This window comes from Chrysemys picta, chromosome 19, assembly GCF_011386835.1.
Source record: "Chrysemys picta bellii isolate R12L10 chromosome 19, ASM1138683v2, whole genome shotgun sequence".
Taxonomy (NCBI): Eukaryota; Metazoa; Chordata; order Testudines; family Emydidae; genus Chrysemys; species Chrysemys picta.
The window spans coordinates 13,329,821-13,355,469 of NC_088809.1; the positions used below are offsets into that span (position 1 = coordinate 13,329,821).

The 25,649-nt window shown below is 43.1% G+C and overlaps 1 protein-coding gene and 1 long non-coding RNA gene across 4 annotated transcripts in view; one reads left to right on the forward strand and one right to left on the reverse strand.

Annotated features, from left to right (window-relative positions):
- Positions 1 to 25,649, forward strand: part of CALN1 (calneuron 1) — a 279,008-nt gene that overhangs the window by 241,578 nt on the left and 11,781 nt on the right. For all 3 annotated transcript variants that reach the window (XM_065572755.1, XM_065572754.1, XM_005283447.5), the window contains one exon: positions 18,941 to 19,094. In XM_065572755.1, coding sequence (XP_065428827.1) covers positions 18,941 to 19,094 — 154 coding nt within the window. The remainder of the gene's footprint in view (positions 1 to 18,940; positions 19,095 to 25,649) is intronic.
- The window catches only part of LOC135976543 (uncharacterized), a 71,857-nt gene continuing 63,597 nt past the window's right edge, over positions 17,390 to 25,649 (reverse strand). The window contains exon 3 of the long non-coding RNA XR_010593757.1: positions 17,390 to 17,526. This is a non-coding gene — a long non-coding RNA (uncharacterized LOC135976543). The remainder of the gene's footprint in view (positions 17,527 to 25,649) is intronic.

The window sequence follows — 25,649 nt, forward strand, 5'->3', positions numbered from 1 at the left end:
GCTTTCCCCAGTGAGAGGAAAGTTGACTGATTTGGGTAATATTATGAGTGGCTGGATAGTAGTAACTGGAGGCCTCTTCTGCTTTTATCATCTATGCGTGTTGACTGGGTGGGCCTGTTTTTATTTTGAATGCCGTGTATTGTACGCAATACTTGATAATGTGCCGAGGGTTAAGACGGGCACAGGGCATATATTAAAAAATGTAATTTAATTTTTTTTAAATATATTTCTGAATCCATTACGTACCATTTCCTGCAGCCAAGTCTGCTTGATTCTTTTCAGCAATCTTATGTTAGCAGCAGCCAGCATAGTAATGAGTCCGTTACTATGGAAATGAAAGCATTGCTCCTTGCTGGCTCCTGACTGATTTTTGAGCTGCTTTTCAGTTTCGGAAAAGCTGTTCCTGAATTGTGCTTATTTGGGTTATTGTCCCTCCGCTACCAAAACTTGTGGGTGAGAAAGCTTGGCAATTAGCAAATGGATAAGGTCCCTTAGTTTAGCATTCTACAGAATCACCGCAAAGAACCATTCGCCTCTGTTGGAGACCTTCAGGAGAGGAAACAGAAGAATAGGAATGATTAAATTTATATTTTAACCATGAATATGTCCTAACAAACCTGTGCCCAGCTAACACTTTGTTACACCATGACCACTTCATATAATGGAGCATCTGAGCTATAGACCCACTGTTACGGTAAGATGAGCACAGGCCCCTACCTACTATCTGAGCGCAAAGAGACACCCCATTAACAGTATAGAGGCAATCTCCCACCCACCCCCAGTTGGACCTATCCGCTAGGAGGTCATCTTGCAAACGTCACCAAATTTTAACGTATATAATTCTGTGGCACTTCCTGCCTGGAAAAAGCTGGAGCCCCATGCCCCTTATGCATCCCTTTTAACGTCATCCTGGGAATTCATGTGAATTCCAGACGGAGGCTCGTGGGAAATAATTTCAGATTTTACAGTGTTCCTCTCATTGATTTTAATGCTGCAAAGTAATTTCACACTTCCGTTGCCTCAACCTGATTATGCTAATCAGCCAGAGTAATTATGGAGGAAGTTACTCGTACAGAGGACAGCCTTTTCAAAGGGGCTTTGCTTTATTCCCCTGGGTTTGCTTTTTAGGCCCCACTCTGGCCATATGGACAGACTTGTAGCACCCACGGGGGGTCATTCTGCTTAGATCGGATGGCAAGATTAGAGCCTTAGCGTGTCATCAATCTTAGTTTTAAAATATAAATCGGGAACACATACTGTTCTGACCTTCTGACAGAGGTCGGGTTTTGTGTTATTTTGAGGCATGGATCTCTCAGTACAGGCACAGGCCAGTCCTGAATTAGAATTCTAGCCTTGACACATTCTGCAGCCTTTGGACAAATCCACTTTTGGCCTGTTTTTCCCCATATGAAGAAAACTCTTAGCCACCCTGAGATGGAGTTGTGTTGCTTTGATGGTGTAAAGCACGGGGTAATAATTATTTGATTATTAAGGACATGCAACGGTAGGGTACTTTTCTTGATCAGCATTCTGACCATTACTAATAATTTGTTGTATATCCACTCCATAATATCACTGAACGACCTCTCTCGACTTAGGCCATTGCCAACAGTAACGCACCATGCAAATTTCACTACGACTCTGCAGTACGTGTGAAAAGATTGAGCAGTGAGTTCAGATCCTGGTATCTGTTGTTACAAATGGCAGAGTTCCGGAAGGAGATGCAGCTTGAGTAATGTGCCAATGAGCCCTTAATTTTACACCAAAAAGGCTACCTGGCAAACTAAAAGATGCCATGTGAACCACAGAAGGATGACTCAGGCTAAGTACTTCATCTCTGAGGTACCCACTCATCCTTGCTGAGTTTTGGGCCTTGGTCTCTCTCTCTCCACAAATTGCTCAGAAGAATGACTAAAACTAAGGCTCGATAGAGATGCAAGTTGAAATATCATGTCCTAGCTAAAGGTACAGAGAGGAAGGCATAGAGGAATTTAAACTTGTAGTCATTTACACAAGCACGTTGGAGTACCAGCCATTTTGAGAGGGTCAAAAGAAAGTATAAGGCAGGGGTCGGCAACATTTGGCACGTGGCTCGCCAGGGTAAGCACCCTGGCAGGCCGGGCCAGTTTTATTTACCTACTGACACAGCAGGTTCGGCCGATTGCTGCCCCCACTGGCCGCGGTTCACCGTCCCGGGCCAATGGGGGCAGCAAGAAGCCGCGGCCAGCACATCGCTCGCCCGTGCCATTTCCCGCCGCCCCCATTGGCCTGGGACTGGGGGCCGCGATCGGCTGAACCTGCCGCGTCAGCAGGTAAATAAAACTGGCCCAGCCCGCCAGGGTGCTTACCCTGGCGAGCCGCGTGCCAAACGTTGCTGACCCCTGGTATAAGTCAATGGAGAATCAGGCCCAAAGTCTGACCTTTGAAACATGTGACAACGCCCATTTCTTTCTCATTTTTGACTAGTGGGGATGTGATCAGATGGTTCAAGATACTATGCGCAATCTTACTCCACTGAACAGTTTTTATGATTATGCCTACCACCAAAGTGTACAGGCACTGCAGAAGAAGAAAGAAACTGAATAACTGAGAGGAAGCAGTCTGCAAACCTAGAGAAATTTGGGGCTAGGGACATGATTGTGTGGTATTTGGTGCAGATGTCTGCTAGTGAGGGCCCCTAGTCTGACCCATAAATTATTTCTTCCTTCACTTGTGACAGTGGTGTTACTGGCGATATGCTGCATAAATAAATATCATAACTTCACTCTGCCAAATCAGTCCAGAGGCACGAGAAAGGAAAAAGCCATAGTAAGACCAACTGATCCAATCATTCCTGTTCCTACCTTTTTGTAGCTTTCCGCTTTTTCCTTTCAAAAATGAAAAACAAAGGCTGATTTTTATTTCTAAAACAGGCATTATTGCAATAAGCATTACGCAACTTTACCAAAACGTGTCAATTTTGGACAAAATGTCAGGTTTTGTCCCCAAAAACAGGTTTTTTTCAGAAAATGTCAGGTGTTTAACCTTTTTTATATAAGATTTCTGTTTCGGTCAAAGATTTTGATTGAAACAATAAGTTCGGGAAGAATTTCCCGTTTACTGGGAAACTTTGTTTTCCTCTCTCTCATTCCGTTTCAGAACAGAAAATGGTTTGGAATTTCGCATGCAATAGAAAATCTGGTTTCTGCTCAGCTCTAGTATAAAAGAGCATAGCTTCACACACATGCTAATCTAGAGTTACAGTACATGAAAAGTTACTGAAAACATGTTTTCCTGGGCTGTAGCTATTGAGGGTTGGCCAGATCACCCAGCTAAAATAAAAGATGGCTAAATACTTCATTGTATGAAATAAAAGAAGGAGAAAATATCTGGTTGAAAGTAATGATTAGTCTTAGGCCCATCCCCCAAATACAGATATCTGCCTTCATAGGAACATCACATTCCTTGGGCCATGTTTTAGTGGAAGTAATAAATTAAACAATTTACTCTGCATTACAATTAATGGACTAGTGCAGAGATCTTGCTAGAACGACCAGCAGTGAAATCATGCTCCATTACGCTGTGTGATTAAAAAAAAACAACCACCAACCTATGAAAACAATGCAGGGATGAGAGCCAGATTCTCACTGGTGGTAGAAAAAAGGTCTGGCTTTTATTCTAGATCATGACATCACTGAACCTGGACCATTTCCTAAGTAGTGGTCATCTGTCAAAATGGCTCAAATCCTGATACATTAGCCCTGACTTCAAGGAACGAGTCAAACTGACCGAAAGACTCCGAATGCACCAAAAAGGCAGGCCTTACTATTTCCATGCACCGGAGTAGTGGAGAGCACGTTAATCTTCTCTGTATTTGGTGTACAGGCTCCATTTTTCACTAGCAGCGGAGGAATAAAAGTATGTCCCTTAATTATTCTAAAAAATTGAAGGAGGACTTGAAAAATGAATAGTTTTTCTTTTCTTCAAAGGAATGAGATCTTTGAGCTGTTCTTCAGTGGATGTGGAAAATTCACCACCACCTGTCCTTATGGAACTGATAGTGCAGTGCAAAGGGCATGCAGGTTTTGGCAGAAGTGTTCTAGACGGTATGTTACTGTTCCCTTGCCCCCAACACACACACTAGAGCTGGTTTAAAAAAAAATTAAGACTTTTAGGTCAAAAACAATTTCCCCCCCTTTATCGGGTTTTGGGTTTTTTCCACCAAACCTCCATTTTCCATAGAGAAGGGGTCACTTTTTCATTACATCTAAAAACATTTTCATAGAAATTTTCCCCCAATTTTTGACCAGGCCTAATAAATATACACCCACACACTGATGCATACTTGTATCTCAGACCTCTATATCTAGGAACAGAGTGTCTCTCTCTATATAGACACACACAGATGGACACCTATACATATGTATTTACAAATAGTCCCTTCTGGCATTAGAATCTGTGTATGGATGCCTATTAGACCAGATGATCATGGCCTCCTATGTAACACAACCCCATACAATGTCTCCTAGAGCAGAGTTTGGTTTAAAAATTGTCAGTGATGGAGAATCCACCACAATGACCCTTGGTAAATTGTTCCAATGATCAATTATTCTCACTGTTAAAGCTAGACAAATGCAGACCAGAAATAAGGCATTTAACTTCTAGCCCTGGGATCATATTGGCTCTTTAATAATGGGCTCTTCGTTTGCTAAATTGAATATTTGTTCCCCATGTAGAGACGCTTATAGACGGTAATCGTGTCACCCCTTAACCTTCTCTTTGTTAGACTCAAGGAGCTTATCACTGATTACAAAAATGCCTTAGTCTTGTGGCTCTTGTCTGAATCCTCTCCCATTTATCAACCTCCTTCTTGAATTGTGGGCACCAAAACTGGACACACTATTCCAGCAGCCGTCACAGCAGTGCAAAATAACCCTTTACTGCTACTCGAGAGTCTCATACATGCATCCCAGGATCACATTACCTCTTTGGGCCACAGTGTCACACTGGGAATTCCTATTCAGCTGATTATCATGATTGATAATCCTGCTTCCCAGGATAGCATTCTCCATCCTGTAAGTATGTCTGACCTGCAGTCCTTGTGTACACGTTTAAATGTAGCTATACAGCGTTTGCTTCCAGCCTGCTTACCGAGTGATCGGGATCACTCCGAATCAGGGATGTAGTTTACTTACCCACTCCCCTAATTTGTGTGGCTTCTGCAAACTTGAGCAGAGATTATTTAGTTTTTTTCTTCCAGGGATGGATGTCTGTTCCTATATATTCTTATGGCTAGCTGCCTAGCGCTGGGCATAAATGCCTACACCTGTCTAGCCCCATCTATACATGGAGATAGAAGCCAGGGACCGTTCTCTACACCCAAGAACAGGCACGTAGACCCCTCTTCCTATCCCAGCAATAGCTTACATGTAAGAAGAGGGGTCCATAGCTGGGAACACCCAGGGACATCCAGCCCCAGCCATGACTTGCTACCTATAAGAATGCTCCTCTATTTCCAGCTATGGACAGGAATAACCACCTGTTCCTCTGTATTGTTACGGGTAGGAGGCTACCCCAGGCTATAGGGATAGGAACTGGTGTCTATGCACATCTCTAGGCAGCACCCCATGTATTCTTAGGGATAGAAACAGGCATCATTTCCTATCCCTAGCAACAGCCCTGTATAGATGTCCATAGCCTCATAAAAGAACATATACATGTGGCAAGTATTATTAACAAGTTGTGTGCGCACACTCTGTCCCCAAATCTAGCCATGTCCTTTTGAGACTCCACCATGTGAGGAAAGACATTTAGACTTGCCTCGGCTTCACTAAGTTCAGCTCTTCTTTGAGGTTTGTCTCTGCTAACAGCGGCCCTGGTGCAAGTGAGCTTTGTGGCCCTTGCACTGAGTAGTGGAAACAAATCATTCCCATTGCCAGATGACTCTGGGGCCAGGGAGGTTGTTCTCAGGGTCATGCATTGTGAACAGACTTTTGCTTGATGGACGTGTCTCTTTGAGATGCAACGTTTCCATTGCTCTTGTGCAAAATTGTAACAGCTCCATTACTTTCCGACACTGAGCATTCTGAAGGCAAATGCAGTGAGTACACACAGAGTTGGAAAGGATTGCTACTAGAATAGTGGTGTTCACTCACTCAGAACTAAAAGTTTAAGGGGAGTCAAAGCTAGAGGAGAAACCTCCTACAAATCAGTAACAAAGATTTGGCTCAACTTAACTTTATTCAATATGTGCGACTACACCAAAGGAACAAAATGATCCCACATCATCATTGGTGTTTTTCTTAAGTCTTCAGCGTTATGAGAATTGTAGCAAAAAGCTTGGGAAAAAGAAAACAAACAGAGAAGGCAAAATAAAGGGATGCCACATGGTGTTGGTTTTTAAATGTCAGGATGTTTGCATATTTGAAAGCTACAGTATTGCCAGCCTCAAGGGAGAGTTGCATTTTCGTGCGGCAGTAGGCATGGCAAAGTTACTAGAATCCACACCTGCAGGCCAGTTAATCCTGCAGAATGATCATCTACTTTAGCCCATCATCTCATTTGCGACAGCAAATGCCTTTGATGGTGCCAATTTGCATTACACAGCTGCCCATTGGCTAGGTAGCTGCTCTCTCCTTGTATACAGTGTGAAAGTGATGGTATTCTGCACAGAGCACACATTTTTATATTATATATACACACACACACACACATTATATATAAAAATAAAAACCTGGTATTTCTTCTGTATGTAATATAATTACACTGGCAAGAAAAGTGTAATGTTGCTGGTAGCGTTTCTGCAGCAATGCCCCATGGTTCAGTGATTTTAAGGAGATGAATTTAAAAACTTTCCAGCTGTGACCTGCCAAGGAGAAGAGAGAGGACTGAATCCCCAAATAGCACTCTTGTTTTGGAAGGAAAGGTGCACTTAAGAGTGCAGGGACAGGATCTGGACACTGTGTTCATGAATGAAATCCCACAAAACTGAATGGTTCATATTTGGATTTATTCACGTTTGTGAATGTCCCAGTTGGAATATGCTCAAGTGCTGCCCTGAGTTTAATTGAGGCTGCTTAAGCTCATGAGCCTGGAAAGAACTTTTGCATTAAAGTTTGACTACAGCTGGCAAGTCTCTGAGGCACAAGGGTTCTCACAAACGATGGCCCAGTGCACGATAACAGCATTGAGTTGCATGCTAGCTCTAAGACTTAAGGAGGCATTCATATGGTTTTAGCTCACAGGCAGCTGATTTTGAGAGGGTTTCTCTTACAAGTCAGAAAATAAAAATGTCCTGGGATGCCACTACATCATCCCCATGTTCAGTGAGGGGTGCAAAATGGCATCGTCTGCACGCACCGCACGTGTGAGGTCATGCTGGGCGGAGAATGTCATTCTGTTCATGCATTGAGGGACCAGACAGAATCGGCACAGCTGGTCCTGGACCATGTATTGCCTACAGTAACATTATGCCACTGATGGGATGGCCGGGTGGGGAGGGTTGAAAATATGACATGAATACTTAGGGGGCTGGTTGACACTAACAAATGCCCTCTTCCACCAAAAGAAGGGAGGAAAGGTCTTTCCAAGTCCAGTTTGAAGTATATTTGCAAGATGAAGTGCAGAATCTTGCACTCATGGTCTCTGGCTGCTTATAGCCTTAGAGAATGTACTGACAATCCAATCCCATCCCCGGGCATCAAATCCAGTGAGCAGGATGGGGGCAGTGACAGAGGGGAAAGGCCGTCTTTTGACACAAAGGCAATGCCTTGACATGAAGAGGAGTGGGATTAGGCTCCATGAGATTCTGCCCAAGACTTTGCAGGGAGCAGATTTAGGTTCTAAGGGGTCTGATCACATGGTATATTTAATCGTTCTTGCCTTTTGAAAATGTAATCTTTCTACCATCCCTTGTGGTCTCTGCTGATGAAAGAAGATGGGCATGGTATGTGCAAACACATAATGCTCCATGGATAATTCACTCCACTGTGCCCTAGTTTTCTCTCTGCCTATCCCTCTAGCTCAGGGGTTCTCAAACTTGGTGACCCCTTTCTGACAACTAAACTTAGACCCCAGGAGTGGGAACTGAAGCAATGTAGTGCCCTTTCAGTCCAGGAGCAAACAAAGAAAATATACTTAGTGGACCAGCCCCAACAACTGGACCTGCTGAAAACACAACTTGTTATTGATCTATGGTTTGGCTAATCCCCCCTTTCCTGCAAAGCATTCTAAATCTTTCACTTGACAACCAATAATGGCGTCTGCGTTGAGTGCTGATGGTGACTGCCCACTTTTGTAAATTCTGTTCAAGTTCAGATGAAGAAACTGAACCATTGAACCGGTTGTGATTTGTGCTTCACTGATGAGCTAGGGGGAGGAATAATAAAAGGTTTTGGGTAGAGTTTAATTTGATTTCCAGCCCAATTTGTTCTATAGCAGAGTTCTGTCTAAAAAAAAAAATTAGCCACCCTGTTCTCCCATATGTAAACAATCAGTCTGTAAACTCCATCTCTCTATCAAACTTCATCACTTAGTAACAGCACGATACCCACATAGAGCAGGGCTGGGCTGGAACAATTCTTATTGATCACATCTGTATACTACAACCTTTTTCTCAGTTCTGGGGCATGATTGCGTGTGCAGTGTTCATTCAGACACAAATGCAGCTGAGTAGCATGGCTCCTTTTAAGCCTGTTTTCTGTCTGTTTCTATGTCCTCTGTGTGGTCTGCATCCTTGTGTTTTATCAGGTTAGCGGCCCTTTTGCTCCAGAACTATGTTCCTCTTCATTTTGAGATTAAACTTTAGCTGTGCCACAGTCTCCCATCTTTCCCTCCGGTACTAGGTCTCAGGCTTGCATTTAGTGTTGCTGAATTTTATAGAAACAAGCACTGCCTCCTTTCTTCCGTGAGCCCACAGTTCATTGTAAAAATTTCAGAAAGGGCTCTTATCAGGCATGTAGATTTACAAACATGTTATGACCACCAATACCTCCTGATAGCTGTTGTCTACCTCCTACTTAAGAAATGGGGAGTTGCTTGAAGATGACTAGAACACATTTCTACCCTTCAGCCCACTGTCTTCCTTCATTTGCTCCCTTACAATTTTGTTTTTCCCTTTAGTGACTGAGCTCTAGTTCTGGGGCAAGTCCCCGTGTCCTCTCTTTAATAGCAATGCTAGGTGGGCTAATGCCCAGACATAGGCGAGCTATGAAGGGATAGAACTTTGAATTATAAAACTGGATATTATTCGCCTTTAGCATCCTGCAACGTAGAATAGATATTCTCAGATTTCTTTTACTTTCACAGAGCCATCACGGCTGTAATTCTGACATTTACAAAACAGTGGGAGGACATTTTACATGAATCATAAATTGGCTCCACTGTATTAGAAATTAGGAAAAGACAAGATGACATTAAAGAAAGTAACGGAAATAATAATTGTGTATGTGACACAGAGAAATCTACCCATGTAAATGATCACATAAGAAAAGTCGAACAGTTAAGAGAGGATACCATATAGGGCAGAGAAACACATACTAACGATACTGATAACCACAACAATCATCTGCAGTTGTAGCGGACCTTAGCAGCTATGGAGGGGGAATATTTACTGAGAGCTAGGTAATATCTAGGGGACCTCTGGAAGGCCATTTCTTCACACCCAGCAGGGAACATATGAAGCAAGACCAGTCATCTGGACTTCATTCCTTATTGAGTTGTCACCCCCCAGCGTTTCCTGTCCATAGCTGACTAGGAGGAGGAGAAAAGAAATTCTCAGTAATCAGGACAGCATCCTTGAAACACACCACTTAGATCACCTCCCAGATCAATACATTAGTGTGTTCCAGCAGGGATTGTACAATGGAACAGTTAGGGGGGAATGAAAGTTCATGCTAAACAGGATTATGCTTTCAGGGAAAGAAGAAAGTTCCCCGAAGTAGTTGTACTCCACTGTAGTACAAGTAGAAATACAGTGAAAGCAGTGTGGCCTAGAGGAAGGAGCACTGGACCAGGAGTCGGGAACCCTGATGTCTATTCCTGGCCTGCTGGAGTGACCTTGGGCAACTCACGTCATTTCGGTTTCTGTAAAATGGGGATAATGACACGCACCTCGCTTTGTAACATGCTTTAATATCTCCTGGGAAAATAGATACTGTATCAAAGCTTGATTTGAATGCTTTAATTCTGGGCACATGGCACTGAACCCTAAGCAAGTCACAGGTTGATTATGTAATATTTGAATTTATGATTGGTGTCTAATCCAGCATAATTCATTTCTGCAGATTTGTTTTTAAAATTGTAGACGGCTTTCATACATACACCAGTGCAAATGAGAAGGGAGAGACTCACTGGCTTCAGTAGAGCCTGTTTCACCTTTCACTTAAACAGGCTCTCTGAATGGCTTGGAATCAAATAATTTTCCTATCATCCCAGTGCCGAAGAATGAGACCCTATATCTGCTGCAGATTGAAGTATCTCAATACAGTTAATCAGTAAATACTGAATGTTTTCTAACTAGGCATTCTTATGCTTCTGGATCTCTGTAATTCCCAGCTCACTGTACCCTTTAAACCAGTGGTTCTTAACATTTGCTGCAGCCTGCACTCCTTTGGTTCTCAAAATATGTTCTCGCACCCCTGATCAAAAATCGTTGAAGTAGGTCAGTTCTTTAAATCTAGATATATTTTTTGTTCGTATATTACAGTAGTGATTAAAAAGTGTATAATGTTAATAAATACATAGGTTTGATGAAACAAAGTAATTGTACTTACGTGCCTGTGCTTAGTTTGTGCTTTCGATGATTTACCTTTAAAAAAAATCTGGCATGTCTCACACCCCCAGAAAGGGCAACTCGCACCCCAGGTTAAGAACCACTGCTTTAAACTAACCCAACATTTTCAAGCCTTAGTACATGCTGGGAGCAATGATAGAAATCTGCTTGCCCAGGCCTAGTGTGAACTGTGGTTAACAAGCAGTGATGTGTTTGAACACAGGTGCTACCAGCGATGCTCCCTCACATTCTAAGAGCAAAAAGCAAAATAGAAACTGAGCTGAACAAGACCTTCCATAGACTGAGTCAATTTCTCTTCCTCAATATGCAATTGCTCACACTAATCTTCCACTACAGTTCTTAAGTAATTACCCCTTATGGGAACTCACAAGTGAAAAAAATAATGAGAAAACAGTTACCCACATGACAGTAGTTAAACAGCCTGGAAGATCCTGTGTTTCAAGCTGCTCTGATTGCAGATACAGTCACGGCCACGCTTTGACCTCTTCGCTAACTGCGTATGCTAGAGGGGGTGCAGGTGCAGCGAGACCTCTGCTGCCTCCAGCACACCCACAGAGGAGGCGGCTATAATTTTGGCTCAAAGAGCTAGTGAGCGTGTATGTGCTGCTTTCACTTGGCACACCCCAGAGGGGGTGTTCCAGCGCTGGCACGAATGCCTCCATAGCAAGCTGCAGGGGTGCTTTGGGACAGATCCCTATTTACTGTGTGTCACATGCAGGCAGAACGTCCCCTCACCCAGCACACTTGGATACTAACCCCGTGCTTCGCTGGATCACAGGGCCATAATTTATCCCAATGTGTTCAGTGAACTTAGAACTACCAACTAAGTTGGCAAAGGAGCCGGTGTTCAGTGCAGGCAGATGAGTCACTAATCCACACGCTTCTGCCTTGTCTCTTACATACAATACTTACGTGTAGAGTTCTGCCTAGGAACGCCCTGCCATTTCATTTGACAAGCCTGAAAAGGGAGGGCTAGAAGATTGTCTAGAAGGTAGTTACTGATCATATTTGTGGGGGAAAAAAATATTCTATAAAAAAATGGCATTTTAGATTTTAAAAAGCGCATAAAACAATCACCCACAAACAAATTGTTTTTTAAGATCCAAGGGAGGTTCATAATGATCCAAGTTTGCTATAATTTGGCACTGCTTTATGGGCAGAATCATTTCTCAGCTTGGCCAAGAGCCCAGGTATTTTTATTAACGTTGCAACCAAAAGTTGGTTATTACTTTGTCCTTCATTCTCTCTCCCCCCCCGCCCCCCTTGCATACCCATTGTGCTGGTGATAGATTGGACAGTTCATCTGATATCTCTCTCCACCGCACTCAGACAGATCATCATCATTTGCATGATTCATTGTATCCGTTTAGATTACCATTTATCCAGCACTGTACAGTTCTGGGCTTTTTTGCTGAGCTATAATTTTAGCCCAAAAGGAACTAACTATCCAGAGCTTAATTTTGGGCCAAAGTACGACTAGTGGGTCAAGGGGGGCCCTACCAAGGGTATTTTTTTCATATAATCTTTGACAACGGGTGCACTGATTTTTTTTTAATCAGAGTTGAGATATGAAAGCAGGTACAAGGCATAATGAGTGTTCCTGAGGCAAAAGCCATTCACTGCTTAAAAGACAAGTCGAAGTCTAAACGCTTCATAACAAAGCCTGAGCTCTACTTATGTCAGGGTTTTTTCCCTGCCCAAATACATTTGCACTGGTTTGTTAAGACAATATGAAGTGGGCGATCACTTCTGGTGTGAAGAAAAATTGCTCTGAATTCAAGCACCCTGCTTGCAAGCCTCTGAATATTTACCATTATGTTCATAGTCTTGAGAGAGTTGTTCAAAGCATTGGCGCCCAAGAGATTTGCCAAATGAGGAAAAAAGAAAAACCCTTCGTTCTGTGTTGTGAGGTGATCTAAGCTTCGGTCTTTAGGGAATAACAAAATAGTTACACTCGTGGGGATTGTGAATGAAATAGATTTCTCTTGCTACAGGCAAAGATGAATTAGCGAGGTACCGTAAATATTAATGTAGGTGAGAAGGCGGACAATCAAATTATAGCAAGGAGGACACTTCCCTTGTATTTGAACTGAAATTAAAGTTACTGACTTAATGTGGTCACCAAAAGACCAAGCCTGCAACATACTGAATGCCTCCTCAAAGATGTTGAGGAAGTTCACGTCTCCTTGGTGTAAGGAGAAATTGAAGGGACTTCGCCATCTTGCAAAATCAAGCCCTCAATCAATATATGCTTTTATGGAGGAGCACACGATTTTCCTCCAGAACTGAAGAATTATGGTGCTGCGTGCAGGCTTCAGGCCTGGTTACAAGCAAGCATAGATTTGTCTGTGGAAGTTCTTTATGTGATGCACCCATATCTAACTGGATCACTGCATCAACCACAGCGGGCATATGTGTTTTATTAAATAAGGACCTGTAAAACGGGAGCAACCATGTTTCGTCTCCTTTCTACGAAAGCATCATAAGTGAAGCATATGTTAAAATGGCCATTCTGTGCCTTTGAGTGCTGTTTTAAGAAACCTGAGCTGATCAGGGAAACGAAACTGTGATATACTGCAGTCAGTAGCCAAACAGAATGCTTTGTCGGATGCAAAGTATAAGAATTTGAGAGCAGTTTATGGAGTAAATAATTGAAATGAGTTTCCGACTATATGCTGCACACAGCTCTTTCCATACATATCTGGGTCCCATTTTTACCCAACAATTTATAGTCCAAGTTAGTTAATTTGCAAATCTAATTTGCCCCAGTTGATGGAGTTACACACCAGGGATCATCTTGATCTCTGTTCAAAACATGCCTTGCTAAGAGCTTGTCTACAGGTGGAAATTTACCAGTTATACAGCATGATTTCTAAAGTGATAGCATGACTGATTCCAACACTTCCTGGAACGCCATACTTCTGTTGACAAGCTTTTAACGTTGCTCTTATTGCTAAGACATAGGAAGCTCACTCATCTACTGAAGAGGTTTTTCCCCCCATCGCTCATGCAAGTTGGTGGCTACTGTTCAGTTCTAAAAACTTAAAGTCCACTTTTAAGTTCTCTCCCCCGAAGCTGAGCCTACATGCTATATAGCAGATGAAATCACGCCCTTCTTTTACAAGCTGTGATGATTTTATATCTGGGTTGGACACTATCAGAAATGCTGGAAGATTTTCACCTACCACAAGAGTTGCATCAGCATAGGGATGTACTAAGTCTAGAAGAAAGCTATCAGATATGTATAAAATCCCCAAGGCCAAATAGTCATCTCCATTTCTAGTGGTTGTGCTCTCTCCTTTTTATATAAAAAGGAGAATCAGCATGGACCTGATCCTAGAGGCAGATCCACGCAGCCAGAGCCTTGAGCCCATGTCCAACCCAGCGTAGTCTTGATAAGCAGAAACTCTCAACTGCTCAGTTTTGGTACTGTCAATGTGCTGCTGTGCAGCATTTAGCACAACTTTCCCTGCGATTTCCGGTTACAGTTACATTACAAAACTCCCAGTTCCCAACTCCCCTTAGCACTAGGAAATTTGAATCTAGCTCCACCCTCCATGAAAGGCCAAGCCAGAACCCTGGCGCTGAACATCCATATGTTTGGGGCAAGTTCAAACATCCACTTCATGGCTGAGAGTAACATTTCTTTTTTTAATATACAGGGGGAATAGATAAGATGATCTAATGGTCTCTTAGAACCTTAAAACTCTTTCCCCTTGTCTGACCGCCTGTATATACAGGCCCTTAAATTTCAGTTCAGGGGTAACAGTGAGTCTAATAACATGTTCTGCATTTAGTTAATGGCAAGATTTTCATATACCATAGATCATGGATAAGTGACTTAAAGTATGCACTTAGCCAGCTCACCATTATCTAAGAAAGAGTTCTAACTAGTTCTGGCTTTGAGCACACAGATGAGAGTTTCTTTAACCAACAGTTCTCTACGTGCTATCAGGACTAAAATCCTGGAAAAAAGGTTAATACTGAGGCATGCTAAAGGGAGGTGGTGAGGGAAGTGCTGTCCCTGGAGATTATCAACACAGAAGCTGAGCTTATTGAAGTACCACCCTGCCTCTGAATCATAATCGTCTCTTTCGTACATCCCCAACAGGCAATAGTCAGAGTTCTGATCATAAAAAGTTCTGTACATTCATTTGTGAAGAAAATGGAGAGATATGAACAGACAGTTTATCAAGCTGACTCGCTTCTCTTCTACAGCATAATACTGGGAGGAAATCCATAAAAGAATCTCCATTGATCGGGTTCTTCCCTCTCTATAAATGCTCTTCCACCTTGTTCTTTAGCGACAGCCAGGGTTTTATAGTTTGACTGCTTTGGGATTCACTGAGAGAAAACTCTTGGAGAAATTAAAAAAAAGTGTTAATTCCCTGAATTTAATTTATTCTTTTATACTTATTTCAGGAAAGTTACCATCGCTATATGAACCCTAATTTACAGCCTAAGAATGAAAAATAGGCTCATAAAATCAGTTTCCACCAATGCTCTTTTCACCAAAACTAATGATTGTGTTACGAACACACATTAATGGCAAAAGGACATTTCCGACTAAGACTCTGATTGGGCCAGAAGGTGTGGGCTCAAACTGGAAAATATTTCAGGCTGCTGAGTTTCTAGGTGCTGTTCATAGCTCCAGCAGTTTTCATCCCCAAAGATGACAAAACATTTCACAAACCGCAGGCCTGATCCCGCAAACGCTTCATTACCAAGCTCCGTGCTTATTGCAGATGGACGATCGCTAAAGGCGGGACTGAGTCAGGGATTGGCGCGGAGCCCTTTCTGGTTTATCCTCTGCCTCTTCTTGGGAAGAGTAAGGCCCGTGCAGAAGAACTCCGCGCACAGGCTCATGGATGAAGTGAGCAAGTGCTGCAGGGGTGGGTTTCCTACGTGGGGCCCCCCAGCCTGACGAGCAATCTAGGTAAGGTGTGTGACACAAGACAGGATATATCTGCATCCAATTATAAACCCCCTCTTCTACTGTTCAACACAGTCAGTGGCTCCATGTCTTAATGAAAATAAGTCTGGACGTGCCCAATTGGCTGCTGGCTCAACCTCTGGGAACAAAACGGGTACGACAAGGGGCAGTGGTGCTGCTTGGTGCGGGGGACTCACAGGAGAGAGCGTGCCCCTGCCAGATGATCTTAAGGCAGCAGTTCTGCTGCCGAGGAATACTTTGGTGTTTGGTCACCAAAAGAGCCATGGCAGATCCTTTCCACCAAGGATTTCTTCCAAAGAACCTCAAGAGAGAGTCCTTCGCCAGTTGCCCATTGACGTGGGATACAACCACACTGTAGCTGAAGTGCGCTGCTATCCAAACATACTTATCTGCCTGCTGGGCGGTTTCTTGCACCTTGCTCCGAAGCAGCTGATGCTGACCGCTGTCTGGGATGGGATACTGGGCTAGATGGACCACAGGTCAGATCCACTGGGGCTATTCCTATGTCTGTGATGGAGTGAGGGGAGTCCCATTGCTACTTTTGGACCCGCTGTCCGTGAAGTTGACATGCAGTCTCCCTGAAACTAGCCCATCCAGAGCCCCTCTCCCTAGCATGTCCCAAGAGGCAAATAGCCAACACACTCCTATAAGACCACATGGGCAAAGGGTGGACTATCAAAAGCACCATCCGCTAGTATTTGCAGCAATGCCTGAGGAGGCAGAACACCAGTGATTGGTGGACGCCCGAGAAGATGGCATTTCCACGCATATGTTGGGGAACTTTCAAATGAACGATGTGAGTTAGCTTACAGAGCACAGAGACCACGATCTGTGCTTATTACTACATCTGCCATGAAGTCACAGGCTGTGCTTTCTAGAGTTTGCAGGCACCCCTGATTAAAGCTAGCTAGGGGGCAGACGGAAAAAAAAAATCTCTGTAGGGCGGAGCTATGAACTCCTGTGCAAAAGCTCACGCGCCGGCTTCAGAGATCTCCCTTTGAGGGGAAAAAAAGCACTATTATAGCATCAACTACCGACCACCATGCCTCCTTTGGCCAATAAGGCCATGGCTTCACTGCAGAGTTAACTCAAGTGTAACCCCTAATGCGAGTCCTGTCCACACCAAAAGAGAGGAAAGCAGAACTACAGGGCAGGTGAGAAAGCATGTTCCCAGTATGTGAGCGAGACACTGTTGGGCTCTGGGTGTTTCACAGACCCATGGTAACCCCCTGCATTTTAACAAAGCTCAGTTTGGCCCATATTTTGCAGCAGAGATACTAGAGAGGTAAATCTGGTATAAATCCAAAGCAACTCCATTCACCTCAGCATGGTGCTAGCCTGAAAACACTGCCTCAGAAGGGGGTAAAAATGATCAAATGACACTTGGCTCTGTAGAGTGCTTTGAAAATGCAAAGCGTCATATAAAACATCAAGTAATTAATGCTTCCGACACCCCTGTGAGGTAGCCAAGTGTCTGTTAGCCTATGTTTACAGCGCTCTAGTTGCCAGGAGAAACATTTTTCCTGTTCATACCAGTTCTGAAAGAAATCAGAAGAGGAGTATACAGATTTCCATACTTACAACACAATGAGTGGGAAATTTGTCCAATGTGTGTGTGTCTTCTAGCGCCAGCAAAGTCTATAGATTGCTGGTGGCGAATGTGCTTTTGGTGATATTTTTTGTAGGTCAGCGGTGTCCCAAATCCAGCAAAAAAAGCAACCAACCCCAGTAGACGGGGGTCTGTTGGGAGCTACATGAGGCGCTTGCACTGTTCACCATTGCCCATGCTGTCTCCTGCTCTCTGCGTGATAACATTGTTGGCATCAGATTTTACAGGTCACATGAAAAAGAAATAAATTCTAATTAGAATTTTACAGATCAATGAATCCGTGTTTATTTATATGCAAAAATATTTTTAAAAGGTATCAAGAACAGCTTTTGAAAGCTCATTTTCTCACATAGGCAAACGGTTTTTCATCAGTGAAGGACAAGGTGGTCAGGGAACAGGGCCTTAGCGGTTTTCCATGCTAAACTTCTCTTTGTTTTCCTGTTAACTAAGAATAGATAAGCTTATCCAATTGCTTGGGGGGGGAGGGGTGTTTCTCTTTTGCTCCTATGGTTTATGAAATTGTTGGATAAGAAATCTAATTACTTGCTGTCAGTGTGTGTTTAATGGAAGAAGCAGACACAAGTGGTAATTTATTTTTCTCAATCACCGCATTAGGCCAGAGGTGTATTTTGGATTCCTTTTTCATTTCAGGAGGTGGGCATTTCTTTTGATACAGAGGTTGCATGTAAACGTCTACTGTTTTTGTTCAATAAATAAATCAAGCAATAAGTTCTCTAAAATAAATATTCTCATATATATAATATAATATAGGATATAACAAAAATGAACAAAAATAGTGTCTGTTTAATGGTACATTAAATTCCCAGCCAGTTACCCAAAAGCAACGATGTCCCCTCTGGAGAAGGGCAGGGGACTGTGTTCCAATGAGAACGATCAGTTTCAGCATATTTTTGCAGGAGTGACACAGTTTCAGGATGGGCACGGACACAGTGCGGGAGCAGCACCGACCTGCCATATGCTCATGAATACTTGAAGATGAACATGCCAGCTCCCTGTAATAGGTTTTCAGGAAAGAGAAGTCAGAACAAATAAGAGGGAGGGGTTAGGGAAAGATGCTGCTGCACTGCAAAAAGCTGCTAGGCAGCCCAACGTATAGAGATCCTACCAAAAACAAGTTTCAGAGTAGCAGCCGTGTTAGTCTGTATCCGCAAAAAGAACAGGAGTACTTGTGGCACCTTAGAGACTAACAAATTTATGCTTATGCTCTAATAAATTTGTTAGTCTCTAAGGTGCCACAAGTACTCCTGTTCTTTTTACCAAAAACAAGCTTTGCTGGGTCGTGGCCTGGGTACGGCCATTTTCTCATAGAGCCCATCCTGGGTTTGGCTTCTTGGGCGCATGCAGGCCTGTAAAGGCCCATAGGCAATACAGACATAATAGGGGAAGTGATGGATAACCGTCATTTCTAGTCTGGTCTTTAGAAGTATGGAAAAGAATTTGCAAAATAACCTCTGGGGCCTTTTCCTTCACCCTGAGAGAACGAGAGTGCAGCAAATTGAGATTGTGGAGAGAGGGTCCCTAAAAGCATTTATGGCTTGTTACCAGTTACGCAAACTAACTGAAATGCTTTCTCCTATTCCCACAGTTTGACATGCAAAGGATAACGCTGGAAGAGCTCAAACATATTCTGTATCATGCATTCCAGGACCATTTAACAATGAAGGACATTGAAAACATCATCATCAACGAAGAGGAGAGTTTAAATGAAAACTCTGGCAACTGCCAACCAGAGTTTGAAGGTGGTGAAAAGTTATTATGCCTTCTCTCTCTAAGCTTTTCTTTCTTCCTCTGTTATGAAACTCTAGCTGAATCCTGAGGTCCTTTCCTAAGGGTTTAATGGGAACTGACCTGACTATTATCAATGAGCATTGGTCTGCTTAAAAGCCCAGTGAAAACTGAGTATGGCGCTCAGAATTTGAGCCTTAATCTTCTTTACTCTATAGCCATTAAAATTGGGCATGGAGAGGGGGGCTGAAGTGTTTTAAGTCTCAAACTGATATCTTGTATGGTTTCCAATACATTTACAAGGATTGAAAAGGTCATCTACTAAGTAGAGTTTATGACTACTTCATAGGAGCCCTAGGCATTTTATATTCCCTTTAAGTGACACTATCAGTGGTTCTCAAGCTTTTGTACTGGTGGCCCCTTTTCACAAAAAGGCTTGCTGAGTGTGACCCCCCCCTTATAATTTTTTCATATTTAAAGTGTTTAATAATAGTGTAAAATGTAGGAGGCAAAGCAGGGTTTGGGATGGAGGCGGACAGCTTGTGATCTCTTCCCTCCCCCCACCCCATGTAATAATCTCGCAACCCTTGAGGGGGTCAAGCCCCCCAGTTTGAGAACCTGTGCTCTATCTGACTAACCCCCATCTTTATACAAGATAGGTCTTGTGACATTTGTCAGGCTCAATACCTGAACCATTTGGGAGGGGGGGGTGAATTGCTTGGTGTCCTTCCACAAGCAAGGTAAGTCTTCCCCACCAGTTTCCCCTACACTCTCTTCCCTTTTTGTCACTTATAACCCAGTAGCAAACCTACATTTAAACTTAGCCTGGCTTTGAAGTTCACAAATTGCTTAAGGGGAGGAAGAATCGCTGTGTACTTGAGTATGCGTTAAACAAATCTACTAACAATCAACCACCACAACCCCCTCCCCAAATAGCCTTCCTTTACTTGAGCTGTGGCACAAAACCATTTTCTTACATTATTGAGGGGGTAGTGAATGCCCAGCGTTAATTAAGGGGCTGATGGGGCGGAAGCAGGAATAGAATTGAGAACCTCTTCCCTTCCAGCTCAGTCTGCTGCCCCATCTGGCTTTGGGAGCATCACCCCAACCTGCTCTTCATGCTAACTCCAGCTTTTGCAACATCCATGAGTGTGAGCAAGTGTGTGAATTGATATTTGAGTTTTCATGCTCCAGTGGGGAACAGTTTCAGTCCCTGGAAATGGCATGAAACCAAGAAGAATCAGGTGGTCCAACAACCACTCCCCTCCCCCCATCGGTGAAAAATGTCAAGGAATCAAAAAGGCATTCACCAAATTGAGCCACCTCTTGGGAAAAAAAAATTGTTAGAAGGTTATTGCAAGGGTTTTCTGCTTGTAAAGTGCTCAGACAAAAGGATCTTTGATATAAATTAATAATAAAGAAAAATAGGATTGCTCATTTTAGGCTCAGCGGGAGGTCAATGAAGGAGGAAATGGCGATTCTCTCAAGAGTAGCTACTTCTCGCTGATGTTATTTCTGGGAACCTCACAATGGTTAGTATAAAATGATTATACAAATGCCAGAAAGCTTTTCAGGGAGACAGGAATCTCTTTAGCTGGCTCAGATCCTTGTGAGAGGCAAGTTTTAATCCTTGTAATGGAATTAGCACAATGAATTACAACTGAGCTCTGGAGTCATCTCTCTGACACTCGTTAATTACTGTTGATCGTCCTGAAATCACCTATCACTCGAAACCTGGCATGGTTCTCTCTTCTCTGCAAAGGAGAATGTTACCTACGTAAGCCAACCCATTAACACAAAAGACAGCGAGTCAAATTCTGCTCTGTGATACTAATACTAATACTTGGCCCCTTAAGAGCCCGATCCTGCAAAGATTGACACATGCTCTTACACAAGCATTCTGGAACTAATCACAGTAACGCTTTGGATGAGTTGAAAGAGACAAGGTGGGTGAGGTGATATCTTTTATTGGACCACATTGAGAATGATTAGCTTTGTATTAGCAAAACTGGGTTAAAAAAGTGAGTTCAGTGATTCCATAAGGAATGTTTACTGGAGTGCTTGACAGAGGGTGCCGCATGCAATTTTGGCTTTAATGGTTGTAGTCGCTTTTATACTTTACCCACCGTAAGATTCCAATTGGAAAAAATGATCCAAAGTTAAAAAAAAAAATCCCATCTAATCTTTCATTTCAAGTTTAACAATGCTTCATTGTGTGTAGGTAGTTTCCCACAATAAGTTCAGAGTGAGAGAAAATAAAGGATCCTAATCTAGAAGAGCAGAAATTTTTAGGTATAGCCTAGGCCTCAGATGTAGCTCAAGGTTTATTTAGTTTATATCACTCAGGGCATGGAAAAATGTCCTGCCCTGTGAAACGTAGTTAGGTTGACCTAGCCACTACTGTAGATACAGCTAGATCAACAAAGAATTTCTCTGTCGACCTAGCTATAGCCTCTCAGAAAGGTGGATTCAGGCTGCACCACCACATTTTTGGGCTACTATAGCAGCCAAATACCCTGATTTAGATGTCACCATGTCCTTCAGGATTGGAACCAATTTAAATGCAGAATGAGTTTGATTGTGAAGGGCACTAGTTTTACAATCACACTGATTTGATAAAGGAAGTATTGCCTGCAGTTTATTTACTAAAACACTTCTGTGCCCAGCATATTTAAGGTAGTTTCATTTACTAAATAATGCAGTTTTTGTGCATTTTGAATTGATTTCCAATTTCTAGCCACATGGAGCCTGACATTTTTTTTACTTGCAGTTATTCCTCTATTAAATGAGATTTAATTTTTTATATTAGAAAATGGTGAAAGTTTAATAAATGGGTAACATTAAAAAATTACATAGAAATTGGAATAAATGCATATAGATCTAGTGCATCCTCCTGGTTAGCAAAAAGTACCACCAAATTACACCAACCAGTGACAATCGACCTGTCTTTAGGAACAATAAAAAGCGCAAATGCAAAATAAGATTAACATCGATTACTTAAAAATCAAGGCTTGCTGATTTAAATCTTGATTAAAAATGGAAAGTTGACATAAAGCAAAGCGCTTAAAGTCGCCATTACCTGCCGATAAGTCACTAATGTGAGTTCAGCACTGAGCTGGGCCTGATCCTTAGGTGAACTATCAACAGCCTGGGTCTGCTAAAATTGGGCTGGAAGTGTCATATGCTCAGTCTGTCAGCACGTTGGTACTTCCTGCTTCTGAAAGTACAGCGGGAACAGCTTTTTCTCATGGGATGTTGGCGCTGCTGGTGCCAGACAGAACCCAGAAGCATATGGACCCATTTAAAAAAAAAAAAAAAAATCAGGAGGAAAAAAAATATTTTTTAACCAAAAAACTGGATAAAAGCTAACTGAATATTTCAAAAGTTTCACTGTGACACTGGCACTTTTCAAAGTAATTTCAGGCCTAAAGAAGGTGCATCTTTCCCCCATGCATAGCTGTTCACTTAACCATATACTCTGCTGCCCCAACTATACCCATTACACAGGTGCCAAACTCTAGTGCATGGCTCCAAAGCAAGAACGCAGGACTTCACGGAGTAGACATGCCTTAAGCAGTAAGTTTGCAGGTAAGGCAAGTAGAGTGCCCCGCTGGATTTTAGTAAGACTTGGAGAGGTGTGGGGTTCTCCCCCCCGCAACTAGTTTAACCCTTCTTCAAAATCAGCACTCACTAGCACTGTTGAAACATTCTTCCCAACAGAAGGACGCTGTATGCTCTTTCCATGGACAGACGCTCAGAGGGGATAATTACCACAGAGCATCTCAGGGTTAGTCTACACGCAAAAGTTGTGCCACTCACTGTACTGGTATGACCCCCTAGTGTGGATGCACTTACATCAGTATAGAAGGTTCTTGTACCACCACAAGAATACGCTATAAACTATGCTGGTATAAGTCACCTTTTATATTGGTTTAACTGCATCCTCAAGGCATTATAACAGCATAACTACATCTGTTAAAAATATTCACCCCTCTAAACCAAATACAACTATTGCTTCAAAAACTCTGTCCATGCCAGGCCTTAGCCAACTATTTTCTCTATTTTGTGGCCTGAGATTCCATTGTCTGTGTACAGACTTTCAGGATTACACTTTAAATTTTGTGCGTCAGTCCATGTCTAGTGAAAATTATAAATGCATATCCAACTCTACACACCTGGAGTTTTTGGCGTCTATATTTAGAGTGCGCTGACTGACACTTGGAACCCAAATCCTCGTCTGAGTCCAAAATTGCCATCTATCCAATGACAAAGTCTCTGCTCTGGTAGAGGAAAAAAAAAAAAAAAAACCGGACTCAACCCCCCAAATTGACACATACATTTTTTCCTCTTCTTCATTCAGATTTTCCACCCTGATAACAAGTGACCACAACAGAGACTAAGTACTGAGATCTCCATAGAAATGCCTAACAAACAGACTGATATGTACTGTGATTAATGAACAGTGTCAATGGGCAGAAGAAATTAATGAGCAGGCCAGGGGAACGGAGGCGAGAACCAGGAATCATCATATATAATTTACGGCAAAAAGGAGAGCAGTTCGCAATTACACTACAGCCTCTTGCCCGGCAGTGCCTTAAATCAAACTGCTGGTGATATTCTGTTTAACACATCACGGGAAACAAACTAGAATGTCTATAGGCTGATGACTGTGCACTGCACACACCAATATTTCATCCTCAAATGTGACATTGAAATTAACAAGACAGAATTGAGCAGCTGCAACCACAAGCTAGGAGTCTCTGCTCCTTGCTCACAGGAGGAAGTCGGCGCCTCATTTTCACACTGTGATTTTCCTAACTATTTCCAGACAAAGGGAAAGAAACCCGGGACTTGGCTATACCAACATTTGGTGCATGGCAAGCTGGGGTGTACATTTAAAGCTCCCTAGCTTGCTGCACACCAAGCGTGTGATAGCAGGGTCCACATGGACAGAAACAGCTCCCTAGTGCACTGCATAGGGTAGATCAACGGGCACTACGGCACTGTTAGGATAGGTCTACGCTCACAGCAGCATATGGAGTTCAGGCGCCGTACGGCCCACTAGCGCGGGTATAAATAGCAGCATCACTGGTGAAGCACTGCTTAGTAGCGTAACACCACGCCAGAACCTTAGGGTATTACTACATGCCCGAGCGGTGCCTCCCCCACCTCACTGCTGGTTTTAGTGGTGTAGCATCCTGAGGCCTCCCCTCTGCTTCTCCCTGCCAGAGCCTTTAGGTACAGGTACAGCTACACACTGCATTGTGGATGCAGCTTGTTTTTTTACTATGGCACGTAGCTACACGTGTTACTCTCGCTGTAGGCAAGGCCTGAATGTATGGCAGCGGGGTCCACATGCACAGTGAGCGGGCAGCAAGTTAGCATGCTATAGCTTTACACCATGACTTGCTGCGAACTCAGTGTTCGTACAGCCAAGCTCCTAGTGTCGGTCGCTGCATGCAGGAATTATGACAATGTTCACTGTACATATTTTGTAGCACTTACTTTGAATTTGCTGGATACTGACCAGGCCTATAGCACCTGCATTGGAAGATGGCTCATCCTTTTCTTCTAGCCATAGATTACCCAGGATAACACTGGCCAGATTGGACATGGTAGTTTTATTGTGGAGGCTGCTGACTCAGGGCATCCCTCAGACACTCTGGCTATATTTTGGTCAACATTAGCCCTTTAAAGACTAACAGATTTATTGGGCATAAGCTTTCATGGGTAAAAAAACAAAACAAAACAAAAAAACCAACCCTTACTTCAGATGCATCTGAAGAAGTGAGGGTTTTTTTACCCACGAACGCTGTTGCCCAAATAAATCTGTTAGTCTTTAAGGTGCCACCGGACTCCTTGTTGTTTTTGTGGATACAGACTAACACGGCTACCCCCTGATACCTGTTAGCCCTTTGTAGCCTCTTCCCCAAGCCAACAGAAGAGAAACTGCAGCCACTCTGCGCCCCTGCAACAGCTCTTCCTCCACAGAGGTCCAGCATAGACCCTGGGCCATATCTTGCCTGGCACGTGTTATACATGCACGCATCTTCGTTAGTCACCCTACATTATTCAGATGTTCATATATGCCTGCTGCATAGCTCATTACCTTTGCTGTGCTTGCACTCTGCTGAGCCCACTGGGACCTTGTGTCTCATTATCATACATGAACAAGTTACACACTCATTGAGTTACACCAGGGCCTATTCACACTTAGTGGAGGGAGGGGGGGTCGCCAAGATTCTACTGCTTTGATGTGACAATCTTCTTACGGATAAAGGAATTCCCAGGAAACCAGGTTATGGATCTCAAATTGCCGCCTTCTAGTAAGCCTGCTGCTCATCACTCAGCCTCTCCTAGCGGGACTCTTGACCCTGACCAGTTTCAGAAGAAAGCTCACCTCTGACTGCTGTGCTTATTGCAAAAGCACCAACCACTACTGAGATTGTGGTGTTCTCTGTAACACCGTGCTCACCTCCTCCCCAAAACAGAGAAACATGGCTAGCCTCTGGGAGAACTCCAGCCAAACAAACCTAGAGGAAGATCTAAGTGTTCTGCTTAAAGGATTT